The sequence below is a fragment of the Halichoerus grypus genome, chromosome 4, assembly GCF_964656455.1.
Source record: "Halichoerus grypus chromosome 4, mHalGry1.hap1.1, whole genome shotgun sequence".
Lineage (NCBI taxonomy): Eukaryota > Metazoa > Chordata > Mammalia > Carnivora > Phocidae > Halichoerus > Halichoerus grypus.
In genome coordinates, this window is record NC_135715.1 from 110,251,461 (window position 1) to 110,274,942 (window position 23,482).

At 37.2% G+C, this 23,482-nt stretch overlaps 1 protein-coding gene across 3 annotated transcripts in view; it reads right to left on the reverse strand.

Moving 5' to 3' along the window:
- ZEB2 (zinc finger E-box binding homeobox 2) overlaps window positions 1-23,482 on the reverse strand; it is a 130,361-nt gene that overhangs the window by 17,216 nt on the left and 89,663 nt on the right. For all 3 annotated transcript variants that reach the window (XM_078070758.1, XM_078070757.1, XM_036095673.2), the window contains one exon: window positions 19,562-19,633. In XM_078070758.1, coding sequence (XP_077926884.1) covers window positions 19,562-19,633 — 72 coding nt within the window. The remainder of the gene's footprint in view (window positions 1-19,561; window positions 19,634-23,482) is intronic.

Here is a 23,482-nt window from a genome sequence, read left to right on the forward strand (position 1 = left end):
CTCTGCCATAAAAGATATTCCAGTATTTGCCATACTAGTTATTTCTGAGCATTTGTGGCAGGATGATGTTCGAGCAAGCTAGTCAATTTTTCTTTTTATTTTCATTTTTATTCTTGCTTTCACTGTTATGAACTTGTGGATTATAGATGAAAAGAACAGAAAGCGGAACCTTCCATTAATTCAACAAGTACTGAATGACTGGTATATGGTAGGTATCATGTCTTGTTTTGATAAGCAAAAACCAGATCCAGTTTCATCCTTCAGGAAAACACGAGAACAATCAGTACGCCTGATATTTTCTCAAAAATGAAAATAACGTTACACACTCATATAAGTATTAGGACAGGAAGTTGTGTGGTAGTTTGAAAGAAGCAGCAGGGGAACCCGATGGAGTCTAGAAGATCAGGAAAACTTTAACGGAGAAGGCATGGAGTTCACGAGCTGTAGAAGCTGGGGCAGACCAGCGCATGCAAGGATGCGGGGACTGGAAGGAGCGTGGTGCTTTTCACCACCTAAAGAGACAGTGCTCATGTGCAGACAGCGGAAGGGAAGCAATATGATGCGAGGGTGGAGAGGCAAGCAGGAACCAGAACATGCGGTGTGCAGCAGCCCTCTTACGGACTGGGCTTTTATTCTAAGAGAAACAGGAAGCCATTGACAGGTATTAAGCAAGGAGATGATTGGATGAAATTGTGAATTATCTGCATTTTTAAATGACAGCTCTGGCTATTGTATGGTAGGGGCTGTGGGAAAAGAAAAGTCGATTCTGGGAAACCCGTTAGGAGTTTCTTGCCATAAACCAGGCAAAGATAAAGGTTAAGGAATTGGTGATGGCGACTATGAGAAGTGGCTGGATTTGAGAGATATTTAACAAGTGAAAACACTAGCCTTGGGGGAAGGATTGGCTGTGCCAAGGAGGGAGAGGCTAGGACCTTATCCTAGGTTCAGGCTTTCCAAATTTGATGGATGACAGATGACAGTCACCAAAGCACGGAGCACCAGAATTCTAAAAACACTTGAAACTATGAACCAATACATTGCATCAAATAAAAGGAAACTGGGGAGCATCACACTTTGCAGACTATTAAACTAAGTGCTAACAATCCTGAGTGGTGTGATCTCAAAACTTTCCCTCTTGCCCCTCCAGCTTCTGATAAGTTGAACAAGAGCGACAGTCTGATTCCAGCACCTGTATTTCCTTCGAATATAGGTTTGGAATGTGTAATAGTAGATTACGATTTTATACCTTGAAATTTGTTTAAATCTTTTCTTCGAATCTCGTCTTAACTCTTTTCTTTACTTATTTATTAAGATTTCATTTTTAAGTAATCTCTGCACCCAATGTGGGACTCGAACACACAACCCCAAGGTCAAGAGTTGCATGTTCTACGGACTCAGCCAGCCAGGCACCCCCAAGTCTTAAATCTTTTAGAAGAACATGAACATTGATTAAGATCAATTTTCCGTTGGTATGCTTATGATGCCACAGATGCTTTCCAAATGGTATTTATTGGTAGTGAATGTGATGGTGTCATTTAACTTGCACCATTTAATCCCTAGAGAGTACGAAGAACTGCCAACTTGCACAAACTATTTGTTCATTGTTTTGGATCATCAAAATGCCTTTACATCTATCAAAAATCACCTTTTGTTTTTAATGCAAGAAAAGATAAAGGGGACAAGATGGTGGCTCAAAGATGAACCTCTTTTGAGCAACTTGACTGATTTGACCAGGGACAGACTTCTTTTTCAGCCCTGTGGCAGTAGAAAGTCATCTAACAGCTCCTTTCTGAATCCAGACCTATTAGAATGTTGTCAAGTGTTTAAGGCATGACTTATTTAAACTTTTTAAGAACACTGACCCACTTAACGATCCTTAGTGTAACCTAGTAAAAATGGATGGATGGACATTTTAACATCCTACTTTTATCTTGATATTTCAGCAACTATTTGAATTATCTGGCTATCTTTTCACGAATTTTCATTTGCATATGAATGCTTCCATCAGAAATGTAACCAAATGCAAATTCAATGGGATTTGCATTAATAGCCTTTTGGCTTCAACAGGGGGAAAATTCTGATTTTTCTGGATAGGCAAACTAAACTGCATCTAGAAACAACACTACTGGTATTTGGAAGGCAGTTCACTTGCTAGGTCAAATTTGCCTATGCTAGATTTCTATGTCGAGTGTGATAGGAACAAAAGACAAATCATACGCTCTCTTTAAGGATCATCTTTGTACCCTGAGCTTTGAGTATATTGCTTAGAAATTAGTAGGCTCTTAAGAATCATTTATGGAATGAATGTGGAATAAATTATGTGCTTAACGCTAATCTTGGTATAGAAGTCTTCTAGTAAAAGGAAGCATAAGGTAAGATACCCACAGTTGAGCTAGGAATTCAGGCAATTCTAGAACAACTATGTGATTAACTGTGTAGTGATGACCATAAATACCTACAAGAGTTCAGTAGGGTTCAGGTGAGTGATCAAAAAAAAATTTCATGAAGAAGACAGCACTCAATCATTTAAATCCATTTGCCCCATCAAGATTTTCTTCATGTGGTATAGATATGCTATTAGCTACACATCTCATATATGTAAGAGTCACTTAAGTGGGCTATATTCTAGACTTCCATGAAATAGTCTAGGCATAACCCACCCAGGTATAATGTGGTTTTTTCCTTGGTGTTGCTATGGGTACTTGTAACATATGGTTTTCCTGCCCAGTACCACAACATTCTCCTTTGCCTGGGAATGGCTCCCCATATTTTCTTTTTTTTTTTTTTAAAGATTTTATTTATTTATTTGAGAGAGAGAGAATGAGAGACAGAGAGCATGAGAGGGGGGAGGGTCAGAGGGAGAAGCAGACTCCCCGCTGAGCAGGGAGCCCGATGCGGGACTCGATCCCGGGACTCCAGGATCATGACCTGAGCAGAAGGCAGTCACTTAACCAACTGAGCCACCCAGGGGCCCGGCTCCCCATATTTTCTATTGTCAAACTTTATGGTACCCAAGGGAATTGCCTTATTATTGCATGATTCTGCTCTCCTAGGCACAATGGATTAATCAGCACCTAAAGTGAACCTATCTTAGTCCTCCATTCTCTAGGCCAAACTATTGATCGGTCCAGGGGTAGCCAATGGATCCAATTGAGTCAGCAAATCCTTTCCTTATGATTTTAGGACTGTCCAAAAGGGAGCATCAAGGGAGTTTATTTCCTTCAAGTGACTGTAGCTATAAGATGTAGAACAAAGGAACTGATATATCCCATGTAGGCTAAGAAGATTTATGAAGAAAGAGACTGAAGCAGGTATGCAGAGAGAAGAGAAAAGCAAAGACAAGATGGCAAGTCCTGACAGTACATTTCTAGCTATATTTGCTCCTGAGGCCAAGCTGTACCTGTGTCCTTCCAGTGGCTCTGTAGTCAAACCTCCTTAGAGTCTGTGAGCTGAAAAACTCCCTTTTCTACTTCAGGCTATGTGTGTTTCAATCTCTGAGATCCCAAATCACCCTAATTGTTATATCTGAACAAATAATGGGATTAAATTTTGGTTACTCTCAAACTTGTTGAGGAGGATGAAGTTTTGGTTCTGTATAGCAGTTTACATTTTTGGTTTTTACAAAGATTTTGTAATACTATATTGTGGACATAGGAATGAGGTAGAAAATTCACTAGAAAGTTATAGAATTCCCCACTGCATTTTTCTAGTGTAAAATCAACCTCATTTTCTTTTTTTATTTTATTTTATTTTTCTTCTGTAATCCTCTTCATTCCTTGTCTCCTTGGAAGAAATGCCAAAATACACTGACAAAGGATATTTGCATGATATTTATGATCAAACCATAACAAAAATTCACAAGAAACCTCAAAGTAATTTCTTCCCATACCTTCTCTGGAGATTTTGCATTTAGTCCTAAAATTTACCCTAGTGTCTTACAAATATCTCAACCTCCCCTAAGGTTAGGTAAACTTTTCTGTATCCAAAACAAAAAACAAAAACAAAAATTCATTAATTAAAAATGCTTCTTCATCACCATGTGTATTTTTAATATTGTTAGGATAAATTTCTAGGTTGCTTCAAGTTAGAAAAGTTTCATGTTTCTTGTCAGTATGTTCACTCTTGCTAATGTTGCTTATTAATGATACTTTCATAAATAGTTTTCTGTCTACCTCAGATATTGATATTCTTAGATAATGATAATTATCAATATGGATTAACTTTTAAAGTTATTGCTTAAAAAAGAAGCAATGTTAATAGAACTCTAAGTGAAAGAGATGTATTGGTCTTCAAAATCAGTCACCTCCCATAACTGTTTTAGGACACTTTCTCAAAGATACTTAAAAGTGAGGTTTGCTTGTGTCCACAAATAGTTAAATCATAATGAGACCTTGATACTCATTCCTTCTCTTTTTCTGTTTTTCTCTATTTACTTCCATCCCTTCGCCATTTATTTTCTGTATTTGTAATGAGCATGTGTTCTTGTAGGAAGGCAGGTACTCTATTATAACTGATCTTGTACCCAGCATGTTTTCCATTTTCATTAAAAAATTGAAGAAATATGTTTGAATATTATGCCAAGCCATTTTAATGAACATAAAATGAACAATAAATAATTCTTACGGAAAAGAAAATATCTTGGAGGGTCTAGAAAAGCTGAAGTAAATACATGTAAAAAACCAAGTTGAATCATTCATCCATCCCACTGCTTAATAACTATTTATTGAGTGCCTACTAATGCCAGAGAGTGTGCTTTGGGATGAGGATACAATGGTGTTTTTTTTTTTTTTTTAAAGATTTTATTTATTTATTTGACAGAGAGAGACAGCGAGAGCAGGAACACAAGCAGGGGGAGTGGGAGAGGGAGAGCGGGCTTCCTGCCGAGCAGGGAGCCCGATGTGGGACTCGATCCCAGGACCCTGGGATCATGACCTGAGCCGAAGGCAGACGCTTAACGACTGAGCCACCCAGGCGCCCCAACAATGGTGTTGATTTATAATTGTTTTCCTGCTTCTGTGATTCTCATATTGAGAGATATGTATATGAAATGGTTGTGGTTCTGCAATATACAGACATATAAATACATAATGTATAAATGTATACATAAATGTATAACAAGGAATATATATATATATGGATACTTCTCAGTATAACATAGAAATTATGCACTTATCATATAATCTGACTTTTACTCACTTCCTTTGTCAAGGCAAAGGGACCTGGAGAAGCAATCAAAATCTAGGTAAGGTATTCATCATCTGGTAGAAAAATAGTCTTTCTATTGATATTGTAGATGATAAGAAAACATAGAAAATTATTATTTTTTTTTTTTTAAAGATTTTATTTATTTATTTGACAGAGAGAGAGACAGCAAGAGAGGGAACACAAGCCGGGGGAGTGGGAGAGGGAGAAGCAGGGAGCCCGATGCGGGACTCGATCCCAGGACCCTGAGATCATGACCTGAGCTGAAGGCAGATGCTTAACAACTGAACCACCCTGTTGCCCTGAAAATTATTTTTAATTTAGTCTTCTGTATTGAATTTTTAAAGAAGCCCACATGGGGAAGGAGGGAAAACTGAATGGGAAGTTATCAGAGAGGGAGACAAACCATGAGAGGCTCTTAACTCTAGGAAACAAACTGAGGGTTGCTGGAGGGAAGGTGGGTGGGGGGATAGGGTAACTGGGTGATGGGCATTACGGAGGGCACATGATGAGCACTGGGTGTTATATGCAACTGATGAATTATTGAACACTACCTCTGAAACTAATGATGTGCTATATGTTGGCTAAATGAATTTAAATAAAAAAGATAAAATAAAGAAGCCCATACTCAGCATTTGTTGAGGTATATAAATTCTCATGGCTACTTTGTTTAAAGTTAATTAATGAATAGAAGCATTTTTATCATTAAAAATGCATGTGTGCCTTTCTGTAGAAGGCTTCCAAAATACATATTAGCACCAGATATCTAAAAACAACCGTAAGGGAAGAGCACAATCTTTTTCTCATTACCCAGCTACACAGGCAGCCCAGGAGAGCCTCCGACTGCTATGGAGATGTGTGCAAAGCCAGGGAAGGCTCCTCCAGAGAGACAAAGTTTTCTTTTCTTCTTGGGAAATAGCACAGCGTCTGGGTGGGTCTCTCCACGCCTGCTCTGACGTGGCTTTCTCCAGGGAACGCATGCTCAGATGCCAATGAGAGCCCCTGACGTGTAAGAGCTTTAGGAGAGGGAGGGGCAGAAGGAACGGGGGATAGGAATCTGGGAATCCGTAGTACTCTGCAGGATCAAATATCTCCCTCAACAGCAGGAAGCAGCTCAGTCAGGGACACAGTCTAATTTTAAAGTGAGGTTTTATATTAAGGGACTGTGAATATCAAAATTTAGAGACCTCTGAGCCTTAGACAGTTTTGATTGCTATGTATAGAGACAGAATCCAGGCCTTTAAAGGAAGAATCCCAAGTAAGTTCATATGTATTTATTTTTCACATTACTGTGTAATCTAAAATTTCGGAATTGGTATCTTACTGAAAAGATTCTAGGACTATGTTATTATATTTTTGAGGGGTTTATAAAGTAAGGTGTTTTGCCCGGCAATTCAGTGCTCTTCTTATAGGCTTTTTGTAGACACACAACCCCTAAGGATGCTCTAGGGCATGGTTTTCAAAATGTGGCCTCCAGGCCAGCAGCATCAGTATTACCTGGGAACTCGTTCAAAAACACAACCAGCAGTGTTGACAAGCCCTTCAGGGGTTCTGATGCACACCCAGTTTAAGACTCAATGCCCTGGGAATTCAGTTATCTGCATCACCTGGCTAAAATAAGGTATTCAGTGACATGGTTTGGGGAAGCAGCGCAGAATTAGCCCCATACCACGTGGCCTTCCTGACTCTCTCAACCTGAGCTCAGAACTTCCTTCTGCACGTATCCATCTGCATATCTCAATCACTGAACTTAGCACATCACATTATAACCTTTCGTTTGTGTATCTGTGTGCTGACTGTGTTTTATTCAGCTTTGTATCGCCAGTGCCTGGTACAGTGCCCGGTACACAGCTAGTGCTCAATAACTGAATGATCAGATCAGGTTCAGGGTCATTGGGCAACCCATTTTGGCTCAGCCACATAGAATGTTTAATCTCAGTATCTTCATCTGTAAAATGAGCTAGGATATGCTTTCTGAGGTATCCCTGAAGTTTCAGAATTCCATACTTTCAATAAATTAATTGCCCTAATGAATTTGCTTTTTTATTCACTGGCTAGGCCTAAAGAGTTTCATCTATGGTCTTTTCAATTAAAAACTCAAAGCAACATAGCTTTCTGCTGGAGGAAGCACAGACACAGATTGAGATTTTGGAGGTGACTAGAAACCATTGACAACATCACAAGGAAAACAGTGCTTATGAAACATTTATTGAGTGAATGAAGGGGACACTCAAGAAGCTTGGGACACCAGTTATTTCTTGTGGGAACCCTTGCTGTGAAGTGGACTTAGCTGTCCCTCATCACAAACAAAGCTAATAAAACCACGGCATTCATTAGCCAGGAAGCGACAGGATCTTCTTGGGATACACTGATTATAGCCTGCAAATGACCCTCCTGTCTCACCTACCAAGTGCTACATCTGTTTTTCTCTCTTTAAAACCTATCTCTTTCTCTAGTTTATTTTTATAAACTTACTGTATGGGGTTAACTAAAAATTTTAAAATGACGATTTACATGACATATCTGACTGGATGACAAAACTCTTCCAACATATAAGACGGCGACAGGGAGTATAAACAAGAAGAAAACGACAGGCTTTATAATAATATGATTCTCTCCTTGTTGAGTACTTAGGTATTGAATTATCTGATAAACTGATCTTGCACAATGGATTTACACTATATATTCACTCAACTCTTGCTGAGAAATAACTTAAGATCAAACTTGTGTGGCTTCTGTTACCCATATAAGAAACCTAGCTAATTAAAAAAATTTAATTTAGGGGCGCCTGGCTGGCTCAGTCAGTGGAGCATGTGACTCCTGATCTCAGGGTTGTGAGTTCGAGCTCTGCGTTGGGTGTAGAGATTACTTAAATAAACAACATCAACAACAACAAAAGATTAAAAATAATAAAAAAATAAAAAAAATTTAGTTTAAATTCCACGTAAGAATAAGAGGAATTGGAAGTTATTAAACCAAGAGGATAATAATGGTACAGAAACGTTCTTACTCTTTTCCCACTTTCTTCTCTGCTATTGAGTGATGCACAAAATTTGTATTTAAAGAGGCCAAACTACTTGCTAGCCTCCTAACCTTATCATTAATATCATCAATTTAGGGGAGTTATACCTTGAACCATGGTGTTTCTTGCTCAGGCAAGATTTTCAATCTAGATCTAGAGGCTTCCAACTGCTCTGGAGACACCTCAGAAGAATCTGATAAACCTGGACATAGTTGGCATTTCTCTGTGGTACTTCGGGTGGAAAATCCCTGGTCCCACCCCTTCCCATTCTGGCTTATACTCTGCTATTATCCTAATGCATTTTGTGAGCTATAAGCAGGACTGGCTACAGTGGGGCCCAGTGGGCCTGGTGCAAAATGACAACAGAAGAACATTAAACCAAAGTCAAAGCTCTAACAAACACAGGGCCCTGGGTATAATACCACGAGGCAGGACCTCCCCCTCCCATGCCAACTAGCTCAGCCGGTGCTTTGTTGTCTTTGTTCAGGCTTCCCAGGAAAAATTCATTAGAAGAAAGGGTAGGGTGGGGTGGAGTTCAAAATTTCTAGTCTAATTTCCTCATTTAACAGATGATACAACTAAGGTACAGTGAGGTTTATGATTCATACAAAGTTAGACAAATAATTTCTGGAAAAGCTTGATGGAGAATTCATATATCCTGACTTTTTTTTTTTTTAAAGATTGTATTTATTTATTTGACAGAGAGAGACACAGCGAGAGAGGGAACACAAGCAGGGGGAGTGGGAGAGGGAGAAGCAGGCTTCCCCCGGAGCAGGGAGCCCGATGTGGGGCTCGATCCCAGGACCCTGGGATCATGACCTGAGCCGAAGGCAGACGCTTAACGACTGAGCCACCCAGGCGCCCCTCATATATCCTGACTCTTAACCCATTACTCTTTCCACGGTATCATAGTGACTCAATATGCGAAAGAAAAAGACAGAGAGAGAACCCCATCTTTTCAGTTTTTCAGTATGCCCACCCGATTTGACATGATTTGAATAGGTCCTAGATGCTGACAAGGTTGCTGACATAAAATTAGTATGGGGAAAGCCATGGTAAATGCTCACTTCAATATAAATAAAATATGGAATTCTAAACTTTTTTTTCTCAATTTGTCCTTTCATGTTCCTGCTCTTCATTTTTTTCACTGGGTGATCCACATCCAAGTCTATTGGTGTAAAGTGAAAACATAAAAGTTTTTCAAATTCTCTACTCAAGATGCTTATTTATAATTTCCATTTAATATTTAAGGATTGTGTCTTCCGATTTTAGATATTTTTTATTTTTAATTGTGTTTCTAAAGGCACTGAGAAAGGAATAACTTTATGAAACACTTTGCAAAGGTGAATTTTTATTAACTATTATGGTGATAGTAAATAAAAAAATGTCTCAAGCTTAACTTGGAACTAGAGACCAAAAAAAACAAAACAAAACAAAACAAAACCAAAAACCACCCTTTATTCATGGTTCATTTTGCTTTCCCATTCCACATATTACTTGTTTATCCCCCCACATGCTTAATGATATCCTCCTACATGCGTTCCACTTCTTCAGATTAGATGAAACTGTGTCATCCTGTCATAATACTCCATCCCTCACAGACCTTTCCAGCACAGCCGCTCCTGCTTTCACGTGTCTAAGCTCACAGAGTGCAGAGGATGGATCAACATACTCCTCAATTCACATGGCCGTTTCAAACCAATGTTCCTAAGTTATTAATTTGCTCATCATTTATTTGTTTACTCATTTATTCACCAATTCAACAAACAACCCATTTGTCAACCATCAAGGTTGTATGAACAACGTGCCCATTTAGAGGGACTTCAGAGAAAAGCAAACTTAACATCTACCCTCCAAAAACCTCCACTTCGTAGCTGCAATTTTTTGAAGCCTCAGTCTTCCATTTTTGCCATCATGTTTTAGGACACTACTTGCATAGCTCAGGTAAGATGACGCTTGTCCCGTGGTCGTGTTTACCCCAGGGCTGCCAATACTATCACTCTGGGAAACTTCATGGCTCAACAGATAGTCCATGTAGGATCCTGGCTTCCGAGGCTTTTGAGTCTCTCTAACCACAGGGATGGCCACACTTTGGTACTGGGCTGAACCCAGGACGATTCCAGCTCTGCAAACCAGAGCGTGAAACCACTACTCTCTGTTTCAACCTTCTGCCCTTGCCCGCCATTCCGTTCTTCGTTCCCCTGACGCAGGTACTTCACTGTGATAACTGGGCCCTGACAAGCCTGCCCATCCATTTCACCTGGTCTGCTTTTACTTGCCTCAGTTTACCTCGGAGCCTGAAATCTTTTCCATCCCTGCCCCTTATTCTTGTGTCATTCTTGCCTCGCCAAACGAAAATCCAGCCCAGTTTCTTTGCTCCTAGAGTATCAAAAATGTCTGAAGAAATGTAATTAATTGTAAGAAACGTGTTTCAATCTCTGTTATCCAAATAGGATCTTCTTTTGTGATGGTAATTGAATCTCCATATATTGTCCACAGCAATTACTCTAGATTTCCGTTCTTCAAGATTCCAACCCTACTCCCTTCCCTTACTGTCAACTGATCATCTCTTTTCCTACTTACTCCAAAGATAAACCTGACATGTCACATGACATGAATCCCCACATGACATGAATTCCCTGAACTACCTTAAATTCAACCAAAATCTCTATAATCATTCTTCTTTTTTCTTTTGATCTGATTGCTAATAAAGATGTGCCACAGCGAAGGCTACTCCCTAAGGCTACTTCCTCACAACTCCTGATAGCTTACTTCATCTTCTACCCAGTCTCCTTTTACATTTTCAGCTTTCTCTATGCCTCACTTTTGCATGGAGCCATATTTAACAAGCCTTCTCCCTGAAGAAAACCTCTGAATTTTGCAGTCTCTTAAGGCACTTCTCTACCCTTACGTCTCCAATATTTGACCCTACGCTGTCAAAAACCCTCTGCAGTATTGAACACCTTTCACTTGAACCTATATAGCTTGTATTTCAAATAAAACATCTTCATCCACATATTGTTATAATATAATGATGATGATGATGGCTAGCAACAACTGTTTATTACGTCTAACATTGTGCTAAACATTTTACACACATTTCTTATTCATCTACCATTGTTTTACTTACCCAACTGAAGGTAAGTCCTTAATGACAGTGACCATTCATTGTATTTTTCAAATACAAAATGTCTTAAACTTAGTAGGGTCACCCTAAGTGACTATTGATCTGAATAGCTAATTAGGCTATTAATGATTTTTTTTGTAAAGTTTGCCTTCATGTCATTATGATTTTTTTTTGAAGATTTTATTATTAAGTAATCTCTACACCCAAGGTGGGGCTCAAACATACAACGCGGAGATCAAGAGTTGCATGCTCTACCGACTGAGCCAGCCAGGCGCTCCGGGATTTTGCATTTCTTAAGGACAAGAACTATATCTTCTATTTCCTTAAAGTTTCTTTCTCAAGCCTCAGTTTAAATTCTGCACACAACAAGCACCCTGACAGAAAAGAATAAATGTAGGTATCTTAGTAAAGTGATGAACATTTTATTATTTGTTTGTTTGATTGTCATTCAGGACAAAAAGAAAAACAACATGTGATTCCTGATGCTAGTCAGTGATCAAGGAAAAGTCTTTGACAGATTTCATCATTATACACAAACATTGTAAATACCACTACATCCTCTTCTACATTTAAAAAAGGATCCTAGGTAAAGATGAAATGAAATAGAAAACTAAGCAATAAGCAATTCCTTCTCCATCTTCATATTTTAACCTCAAATGCATTGTTGGAGCAGTGAAAAGACATTTGTCCTATAGCTTGTCTGCTTGGTTCTCTAAGATGTCAAAGGAATTTAATTGGCAGAGGCTCTCAAAATTGACTGGTTAAGTCCTTCCATTACAAATTGGTTAAATATTGCATTTTTGTTTTCTAGAGAAGAAGCTAATGAGGAACTAGTGTAAAGGGAGGAAACAGTCCAGAATCCATTTATTTCTTAACGCATAAAATTGGTTTAAAGCTTACCTGTAGATACAAACTGGCAAAATAAGCAAATCAGGGTGAGCATTTAGTATATGTTAGGCGTTACATTAGGTATTTTAAAAATAATATACCATTGGGGTGCCTGGGTGGCTCAGTCGGTTAACCATTCAACTCTTGATTTCAGCTCAGGTGATGCATGATCTCCGGGTCATGAGATCAAGCCCCACATGGAACCCCGTGCTGGGCGTGGAGCCTGCTTAAGATTCTCTAGCTCCAAATAAGCCAATCAGAGAAAGACAATTAAGATTCTCTCACTCCCTCTCGCTCTGCCTCTTCCCCACCCTCACTCCCACTCTCACTCTCTCTCAAAAATAATAATAATATTAGTAATAATAATAATAATATACCATTTAATCCCTACAATGAGACCTTGTACATAGGGAATCATTATTTCCACTTTAATGATGTAGAAATGAATTCTTATATACTCAAGTTCATGAACTAGTAATTGATAAAGACAAAATTCAAATGCTGTTTATCTGACTCTAGACTAATCTGGAGCAACCCAAGCCAACATTTGCCTTCCATGTGTAAAAGCATTCATATATTATTCTTAAAAGATTGGAAACATGTTTAATGACTATAGTTAGAGTCAATATACTTAGTTCTTGGACGATAATTTTATTCTGTTCTGTAAGATTAAGAACTGAAACCTAAATTGCCCTTACCCAGTTTCTAGATGTAAGGTTGTAAGGTGTTTTTCTTTTCCCAGCAAAGGAAGGAAAGATGAAGGTGGTTATTAATAGCCCTTTATAACTGGAGTGCTAGATTGTCTTTATAAATATAACTTACACACGTTCAAAGAGGAAAACATCAGGGGCTTATTTGGGTCTTGATACGCACGTGGAATCGCATTAATGCTAATGATCACCAAGCACCTAAGATAGATCCTTGTTACTACTAGCACGTAGGCTTTATAATGCTCCTAAGTTTTTCCATTTCTCTAATCTTCTCAGAAAATAGTTTTTTTTCACACTCTTAAAAATTCTACATAATAATTTTATTCTGAATTTGAATCTGATTAAAATATGGAAGGTGTAAGGTTCTTTATAAAAGGACATTCTTTGTCTTATGTGTTAAAGCATACAATTTCTTTCATTTTTAAAACATTAAAACCAATGTAGAAATATTAAATGCAATACAGGGAGTTGTTAATATAAATCAGGGTTTGCGATACTTCATGTTGTTATAAATCAACTTTGCTGTGCTTCTAATCTAAAACTTTGTGGTAAAAAAAAATAGTGATATGCTATACTGTTGTTCTTTGCCCTTAACAAGTTGATTTCAGGGACTTAAATCATGGTTTCGCTCTCTGAAGATACTGGACTTAATCCCCTTCACAGGGAATGTTTTCCTTTATTGTGGCTTCCTTTCTCAGAGACTATTTCTTCTCCACCAAATCTTCCTTTCTTCCTTCCTTCTTTCCTTCCTTCCTTCCTTCTTTCCTTCTACCAATCATAATGCGTATCATGTGAGTTCACTGCTGTACTGGGCACTTTGAGGCAAAGAAGGAATAGTCGTTTTCTTAAAGCAAATATTTTGGGGGCCCTTACTAAGGCTATATATATATTCCTTATTTAATTACCTCAACAATCCTATGAGGTAGATAGCATGATAATCTACTCCCATTTTACAGCTCACGAAATCTCTTGTGTTCACAAAATTAACTAGGTAAAATAGGTGCAAACATTATAAAGAGGAACAGTTTGACATGTTAAAATTAGTAGTGTCCACCTGAGGGCTGTGGACTTTCAGAGAAGGAAGAGATTGACATGGTTTGGGGTGTTTTAGGATGACCACATTAAGGAAATAGAATGTGAACTGGCCCTGAGGAACAGAAGGGTGAGTAGAATTTGGATAACCGGACAAAAGGGAGTGAGGGATTAGGGTCTCAAGGAACAGTATGGGCAGAGATTCAGAGTTTGATATAAATGTGATTCTTTTTTGATATTACCAAGGGATTTGGTCTGACGAGAATGGAACACTGTTGGTATGAAATGGATGACACTTAATACTGGTCTGGAGAATGTGGATTTTGCCTATGGGCACTAAGGGGCAATTAAGGATTCGAAGAAGGGTATTTGAACAATGATAAAAGGGTTATAGGATGAATGTGGACTGACCAAATAGAGGAGAACATGAAGGCTGGAGACTGGTCAAATGTAACTGAATTTTTCTCATTTGGGAGATTAATGAGAGATGAAAATGTCTGGTTGGTTATTTCACACCAGGTATCAAAATATGTCAACCTGGAAATATGAAAGGGAAGTCCAACTGTTGTTTGTCTCTCATTCACTCCCTCAATTTCTTTAAAAACTCTTTGTGACTTAGGCCATTCTACGATCTATAGCGATAAAGTGACCAAATCCCCATACCATTTCCGTCCTCAAGTAGCTTACAATCTAGTGGGGAGAAACATACCTGCAGGTGACTAAGTATAATATGAGAGAAAATTTATATATTCTATAAGAAGACCCTCAAAAGAATGAGTAATTAATCTTGAGCGGGAGATTGTAAGATGACTTCCTGGTGGAGATGGCTTTGAAGAATGTGTATGATGCTGTCAGACTAAAAAGAATTAGTGGCTTTCTGAGTTAATGGAAAATCATAAGCAAAGGCAAAGGAGTATAAATGATAATCAGTCATTCAGAGTTGAGGTATATACTAGGAAGTGGTAGTAAAGGCAAGATGGCGCTAGATCATGAGGATGCCAACTCAACTCAAATGCCAACTCATTCAGAAAGCAGTGGAGAACCACAGGAGGTTGAGTATGAAGTGGTGTGGGAGATGAATTACAATTATCCATCTGCCCCCAAGTGCTAGAAAAATAACTTCTAACTAACTTTGTTAGTGTGAAGAGTGAATTAAAGAAATTAGGGATTGAAATGGAGTTGGTTACAAGGTATCATAATAACTCAAATGAAAGATGAGGATTTAAATCAGGATAGTGGAAAAAAATGATAGGGAGAAATAAAAGTGATATATGCTATCTGCGATAGTAGAATTGATAGTAGTTGATGACTAATTAGATAAAGTATGTAAGAGTCAAAGATGATACCATAGTTTCTAGCAGGACAGCTCCTCAGAGTGGTGAAAAACCTTCTGAGGTGAAAGTTATGTCAGGTAATTAAGATTTTATTTCCAAATCTGCCAACAGTTAGCTATGTGGCATTTTTTTACTACTGTTTCCTCAACTATCAAAATACAATTAAGAAATTGTTCTGTAGTAGAACTTTCAATTTTAGAATTCTGTGATTCAATTCGACTAAACTCTTCCCATTGCTTCTTGCAGCTTTAAACTCAGCAGAGTATACTAGGAAGAAGATACTTTTAGATTCTAAAAGACTATTCTATCCATCTAGATGAACTTAATTAATTTTTGCTATTTAATAGATGTGTAGGGCTGAGAAGGAAATTCAGAGGTCTTTTCCTTACTTTTAGTTAGGAATGAAATCTGTGTGTTGAATATTCAGAGAGAAGTATTAGAGATATTGTCTTTGTCTTTCCTTCACAACTTATTCTCATTTATAACAATACATTCTGTCAGAAAATCTGCTTAACCTGTTTAGGCTTTATCTATTTCAGTGTCTATTGGTTCTGCTTTGATTAGAAAAGAAAAATGGTATCTGATATTAAATTAATTCCATATTTATTCATTAAAAATATATTGAGCCTATTAATTTTAAGGCACTCCTAAATATAGAGAACAAACTGATGATTACCAGAGAGGAGGTGGGTGGGGGGATGGGTGAAATAGGTGATGGGGATTAAGCGTGTACTTATTTTGATAAGCCCTGAGTAATGTATAGAATTGTTAAATCACCATATTGTACACCTAAAACTAATATAACCTTGTACAATAAAAAAATGACTACAATAATTTTTTTTTAAATTAAAAAATAAGATTGAAGGGTAAAGTTAAAACAAAATTGAGGTGCTCTTACAGGCAATATGGTAGCTTAAGAAACAATCCATGCTCTCAGAGTTTGCAATCTAATATAGAAAAGATAGCACATTAATTAACAACACACTACAGAATTTATGGCAGGGTTAGGCTTTTTGTTCAATAAGCATTCATTGGAAGAAGATATCATTGTAGGTTGGGATGGCTAGAGAAGGTCCGCCAGTAGCTGGATCTTTTAGGACTTGGGTGGAGACAAAGAGATGGTCCATTAATAAGCAATTTGAACCAGAGAAGATGTCTTATTTCAATTCCCCACGTATGTAGCAACTGAAAAGATTCTGGGGATAAGAAGCAGCAACTTGCAGTTATAAAAAATACATATTTATTCTCTAAAAGGGCAGAGTTATAAACTGAGGGTCACCAATTAATTCCTAGTTACCAAGTCCAATGTATTTGTTCAGCATTCTTTCAATTGTAGTTATCTGAATCTTTGATTGAATTGACCATTCCCTACTTTTTGAAACTTTACTTCTTTGCCTTCTGGTTGTTTAATTTTTTCTATCTTAATCTTTTTTCTTTCAATGAATTTGATTTTTCTCCCCACCCACCAGGAGCCCTGGCCTCAGCTTTCCACTTGTTTCAGTAAATACACTCTCAATGGTTAATGTCATGGTCCCATGATGTTAAATACTATCAGAATATATTTGCATCACTCTCAAATCTATGTCTTCAGCCCTGACTTCCTGTGTTTCAATTCCTCATTTCCAGTGGACATTCTCATATTCACATCCATATATAACTTTTATATGAAAATACTTCTGTCTAAAGACTAGCTCAAGGTCTTCCCAAAATTGGATCCTCCTTCTTTTTATCTAGAAATAGTAAGGACTTCCATGTTCTAAACATGCAGATGTGTAACCTTGAAGCCATTTTGATTCCATCACTCAGAGATTCAACTGATTGTTAAGAAATCACGTTGCTGATTTCACCACTGTCACCACCCCAGGACAAGTTTTTATCATTTCACACCTGAGTAACTACAATGACTTCCAGTTGGTCTCTCAAAGTCTGGTTTTCCCCCACAGAAATCACAGTAGTATAACATGACACAAACTCTTTGGTCTGGTGCTTCACATCCTCCATCAGCTGGCTTCAACTTAAATGTCCAGCTTAATTTCCCATGAATTACCTCCTAGGACCCTCTGACTCAGGCAAATCCTTTACTCACTATCCTCTGAATAGATTTCACAATTTCCTTCGTTGGCTCACACATTCTTCTGCTAGAAAGCCCTTCCTCACTTCTTTATGACCACTGAAAATATACTTAGCTCACATTTCACCTCTGTTATGGAGCTTTTCCTGAATACTCACCCAATAAGATCTCTCCCACTTTTGTAATTTGAAGTAATTATAGTTCCTACCATTTGTTGTGTATTTACCACATATTTTTCTTACTGTTCTTTGTTTTTTTCTCGTGTGTCAGTCTCATCGTCCAAATTAAATAATAACTATGTCTTAAACTTCCTGGCCCATCTTCCACCACAAGTACACCAATGGTGTATATAGAACATTCTCAATGAATACTTACTCATTTACTTATTGACTGAATACACTTGAACTGTAAGCAATAGTAAGTAGTAGCAGAAAAAGAGATCTTAAAGCCAGCTGAAAGCACATTCAGAATTATTTTTAAATCTTTTGAACAGGAATAATTTTTATTCATCTCATTTTAGACTTCAAGTGTAAAAAACAGCTAGGAAATTGTCACCTTGTAGGATAAATTTACTTTTGTGACACTTTACATGCCTATAAAGTTAACAAGAATTTAGGATTTATTTATGTTTGAAGTTGAAATTTAATATTTATCTTAAAAAAACATGAAGCCATTTTTGATCCCATGAGTTGGGACATTATAGAAAGTATCGAATTTATGCTACCTCTTTATTATTATCTTCTTATATGAAGTTATTTTGTCTTGTTTCTATATTATATAGTGATGGTACCCCTGCAACATAGACTATTAAACCTGGACGTATTCTTAAGAAGCAATTAGTGTGACCTATTTATTTTTCAGGTGGGGAAACTGAGTTCCAAAGAGAGTAAGTGACATGCCCAAGGCCACGATCTAGTTATTGCCAGAGCTATACCTGAAAATCAGGATTGATAATGTTTCCTAATTCTGTACTTTTTCCCTAATCCCACATTGCACAGTTTCATTTTTGTACCTTAAATTGACATACTCAAATGAAAGAAAAATTACAACAGCTGTTCATTATTTCTCTTATTTTACACCCAAGAAAGTGAATTAGTGCCTTGTAAGTTATTAATAAGAACATTCTAAATAGAAGCACAGCATGAGCAGTTTATTATGATGTGTATCAACACAAGGGAGATATGACTATCATCTGAATTATTCAAATTTCTAAAACTTCATAAAACTGTGACTTTTTTTCTCATTGGTGAGTTGAGTGGATATAGCTATGTGATTTTTTGTTTTGTTTTGGAAGATAACCTTACACCAGGCACTAGGTTAATATTTGTAATGGCCGTGTGTAGGATTGTTTATACCACCAAAAATAATTAGCCTTATCCAGGAAAAGAGAGGTAAACATAGTGTGTCAATGTACATTTGCACTGGTGACGTGAGAATGTGAGGGAAGACACCGTTCAGTTTTGGGGACGGAGCCTGGAACGTCGCAACTGTCCTGAGATCCATTCTGCAGCAGTAGCAGAGTAGAAGAAAACACTGCCTACCACTTTCCTACTGTAACTTTTTTAGCTTCATTAAAAAGAAGTGAAATTGTCAATTCTCTCTAAAGCTTTTGCCTGGAAAACATAATTTAGAGGAGGCAGAGGGTACCAAGAATTAAAAGTGAAGAAAGAATACAAAGGAACTCAGATGATCAATTTTTGTGAGGAATGTTCATGGAAATTTGGTTTGTCTTCCTGAAAAAACATTTACAATCTAAATTACAGCATATCATTTGAATTCCCAATGACTGCTATCAAGTGGTAGCCAGAAGAGGCCTATTACATTCTAATTTTGAGATTATTTATGCAGTCTTTTAAAATAAAAATTACTACCAGAAATTTGCCCAACTCATGCGTTGAGAAAATTTACGTATCCAGTTCAGTTTTCTCAACTTTCACAGGCGAATCAGGGGTTTAAGAATGAAAGATATACTATATGCTGAAAAAAATAAAATAAAGTAAAGTAAAGTAAAATAAAGAGAACTCCGATTTGAGACAAAAACAGGAGACTTGTAATGTCTGACTTAATCGTTACGTCATGGAGCTACAAATGGATGGGCCAGTGTTTCTCCTCCTGACTCACTAAGTCCACATGACACGGGACAAGTACGATCTCGGCGTGGTAAGCACAACTTACCTGTACCATTGTTAACTGTGGTCTGGATCGTGGCTTCCGGCCCCATAGTGTCATAGTCTTCCTTCATTTCTTCTGTGGGGGAAAATTATCTTTAGCATTTGAAAACTGTAGAAAGGCTTACTATACTAAGCATGCCAACCACAGGAACAAGGAAGATTCTTTTAAAGGAAACAGAGAAAAGGCTTGTTGTAAACCTCTAAACAATAGCTTTGTTCAGGCAATTGAATGAATCCAATAGTGCTAGCTGCACAAGAACTTATTTACTTTAAGCATTACTGCAAGCTGTGAAAAACAGAGGTGCTTATTTGGGACAAACGGAGGGCTTTTCTTCTGGTGGCAGTTCTAGTGACAAACAGGGGGAAAGATATTATTTTTTGAATACGAGTCAAAAGCAACGAAGTATTTGTACTTAGGAAGACGCATGTGCTATTGGTAACTCTGGATGATTAGTGGACAGTGAGAATTTCATGCTTTTTCCCCCTTGGAGTAGCTACGATGGGGCTAATCTCTGCAGGCGTATTTTTTTAAAACCTAATTCTACATATCCAAACCTGAAATTCCCAGTTTATAAAACAAGCATCCCAGAGGTATTTGAAAACACCTGTTTCACTGTTTTATATAAACTTCTAATACATACCTTCCTTAGGCCTTTCCCTACCACTCCATAAATCTCTTTCTTCCTTATCATTTATGCTCCAGCATATAACTGTAGCCATTTTCTGAAGAAAAACATATAGATGTAAACAAGAGCTCAAGGTGGTGATGGAGATGAAAATATGTAACACCGAGTTTGAAGATTCATAGGTGATACAAGGTTATTTTCCAGAATTGCAATATTTTAAATTAGGGAGAGTTTGAAAAACAGGAGAGCTCTTGAATCTTCTGTCTCCCAAATTACAGAGCATGTGAGAGGGCAGAGCGCAGCTGACAGTTAAAAATGCTTCAAGGAAATAAATTCAACACGGACTTTAAAAAATTGTATTTTGACAATAACAATACTAATGAGAACCAACATGATCCAGGATAAATATCTCTCTGATCATCCTTTTGCTTAAAACGAGAGAAACTTTATAAATAGGACTCTGTAAATTCCCAAATTTATCCTGACCATTCTTTGCTTATCACATTCTAGTCATAATTATCTGGTAGAAAAACAGGTTCTAGCAAATGGTAGAAGCAAAATTAAAATATATGATTTACAAGTAGTCTCCTACAGCCTATCTGTTTATGTTATCAGAACTAAAAAAGCCTGGGCCTTTTAAGGCAAAATACACAGATATAAATAGATGCTAATTTAATGCTACTACCCATAACAGTCAGATGATTTGAATGGTATTTGTTTAAACCGTACAATCACTTTAAATTTGCTTCTGGCCCTGGACTTCTCTCTTATTTAAGGAATATTTTCATAGGGACATTTTGCATAAAACACTTAGAAGTTCAATATATAGCAATATTGTATTGTCAATTGTAATAATCGATCGGTTGAAAGGCTCCCTCATCTGATATTTTTATCAGTCTCTGGAAGGAATTAAATTAAGGTATTTCTGAGAAGTTCAGTACTGGCTATAAATATAGCTTTTGTGTCTTTCTTCCTCACTCATCTCATGTGATTTCTGGTAGCCAAGAGTCAGAAGAATCATAAGTTTTCCATCTGAGAGATCAAGTCACTGAGGGGAAAACAGTTAACAGCATTTTTTTTTTTTTTTTTTGCATAATAGTGGTAATGTTCAAGATTTCTGCTGTACTTCCTTCCTCATTGTCATTTTCTTATGAAAAAGTAAAGAGAAGTTACAGTAGGTGGTTGTTTCCCAAATTATTAAATGCTGGGTATACATAATGTGTAGTTGGTTCTCTGTGTGCATTGCATTCTGTAGTAATACCTTAGCCATAACCCTCTTTTACCAAAGATTATGCAACCGAGATGGTGTCACTTTTGCCTAGAATGTACTTTGCTTCAATTTACTGAGCACCAACCTTTCCTTTTTTGAATTTTAGGCTCAATTTATTAAGATGAATCACTAATCCTTTTCAGGTTTGTATGTGAAAGGCTATGTATATGCCTATTTAATTAAGTTTCCTGCAAATCCATATTCAGAAGGACATGATAATCCATAGGTTAAGAATATCTCCTCTGAATTAAAGGCAATCCTGGCTGTCGTTCTGCCTCTTGCCTAACCTTAAACATTTTCCAAGACACCTCTGACTCAGCATACTGTGTCGAAAACCACATAGTATATTTGTTTTTAAAACCCTTGTAAAAGTTTGCATTTTCCAGTCACCCTTGGGATGAGGGTTTGTAAAAATAAAGAGCACTTTCTTCCTTAAGATGAAGAATCCTTGAATAAGCAGAAAGAGGCCAAGATGCAGGTGATTTATTTAAGTCTGTGTCAATGATAATGATGTCATGGTTTCCAGCACACTGTGTCCACCCCATTGTGGGACGAAAGAATGTCAAGGACAATTCTAAACACAAAACTTTGATTGTGCTGGAACCGGAAAGGCACAGTAAGAGCTCCACTGGGCTCTTCAGTTGAAAACCTGCATCCTGCAGACAAACTACAGAATGCCTGCGAGAAAGAGCAAAGGAGAGGGGGCTTATCTCAGAGTCAAGCTATGTGCTGAGGTATGATGGTAGACAGCCAGGCACCAGGGATAAAACACTACTAAATAAAACAGCACCAGAATTAGAATTATTGTCTATATTGTGTGTTTTGAACAATAAATAAGAAAAATATTTTATCAGAAGAAAAATGTGTTATCTAAGAGTCAGGATAAACAATGAGTAGCTTTTTAAGACCAATTTCTTTTCATTAGACATCAAGGCACCACATCAGAGCACTTTTGGAACAATAAAAAAAAAGAACAATAAATCATTACTAATCATTAGAACTAGACAGGTAATAGCCGGGTAACTTTCTTGGTCCAAATAGCCAAATGAGATTAGGGATTTACATTTTATTCAATTATTGTGACTCCAGAATGCTAGTTTATTTACCATAAAGGTAAGAGCAAAGAACAGCCTGTTCATTTGTATCACAGGCAACATTAACTACAGGTGATAACAGGGTCTGTAATGCACTCATATGGATTATTGTATATGAAAACATTTAGAATTATGATCCATGACCAGCACAAAAAGCTGCCATGATCACAAACTACCACAGCTTGACATTGCTGTTTTGGCTGTTTTTCAATTATTGATCTTAATTTTTTAAAATGAAACTTTTTTTTTTTTTAGAAGTTTGGAGCCGTGCATTTGTTATATCATTATTAATTATTCCTTTAAGGGTGGAAATTCTAGTAATTGGTCCTTACCCTTGATTTCTAGATATTAAAATTTAAAGCATCAGAACATTCATTCTTATAGCCCTGCATATCTAGTTCATTAACAAATATGAATAGCTAACACCAGCTCATTTAAATAGTATGTCTTACATGAGTTCTCGCCACACTCTGTTTCTGTCACACTGCTCCCAAGAATCATTGGCTCTTATTATACATGTAAATGGCTATCATAAAAATAAAAATTTCATTTAAGATTGTTAATGACTTCTGCAGCAGTCAGACTTCCTTTAATGATCATCCTCTGCCCCTAATTAAACGTATTTATCTTTCAAGCATCTTTGGCTGAGTTCTCCCTCATAGTTGAAAATCTAAAACCTTAAGTCTTAATGGATATAACGATAAATGTTTATGTGTGGGATTGCTGAGATCCGAGAAACCTTCACCGAAAGCAAAATTGGAAACAGAAAGAATACAAAACTTGGCATGGTAATTTAGGAAAACGAAAAACAAATACACTACACTCAAACTGCCATCGGTCTTTTTTTTTTCTTTTTTCTTTTTTTTTTTCACATTTAATTTTCTTTAGGAGTGGAAGTGCTTTTATTATCCTCCTTCCAGTATGCCAAACAATCA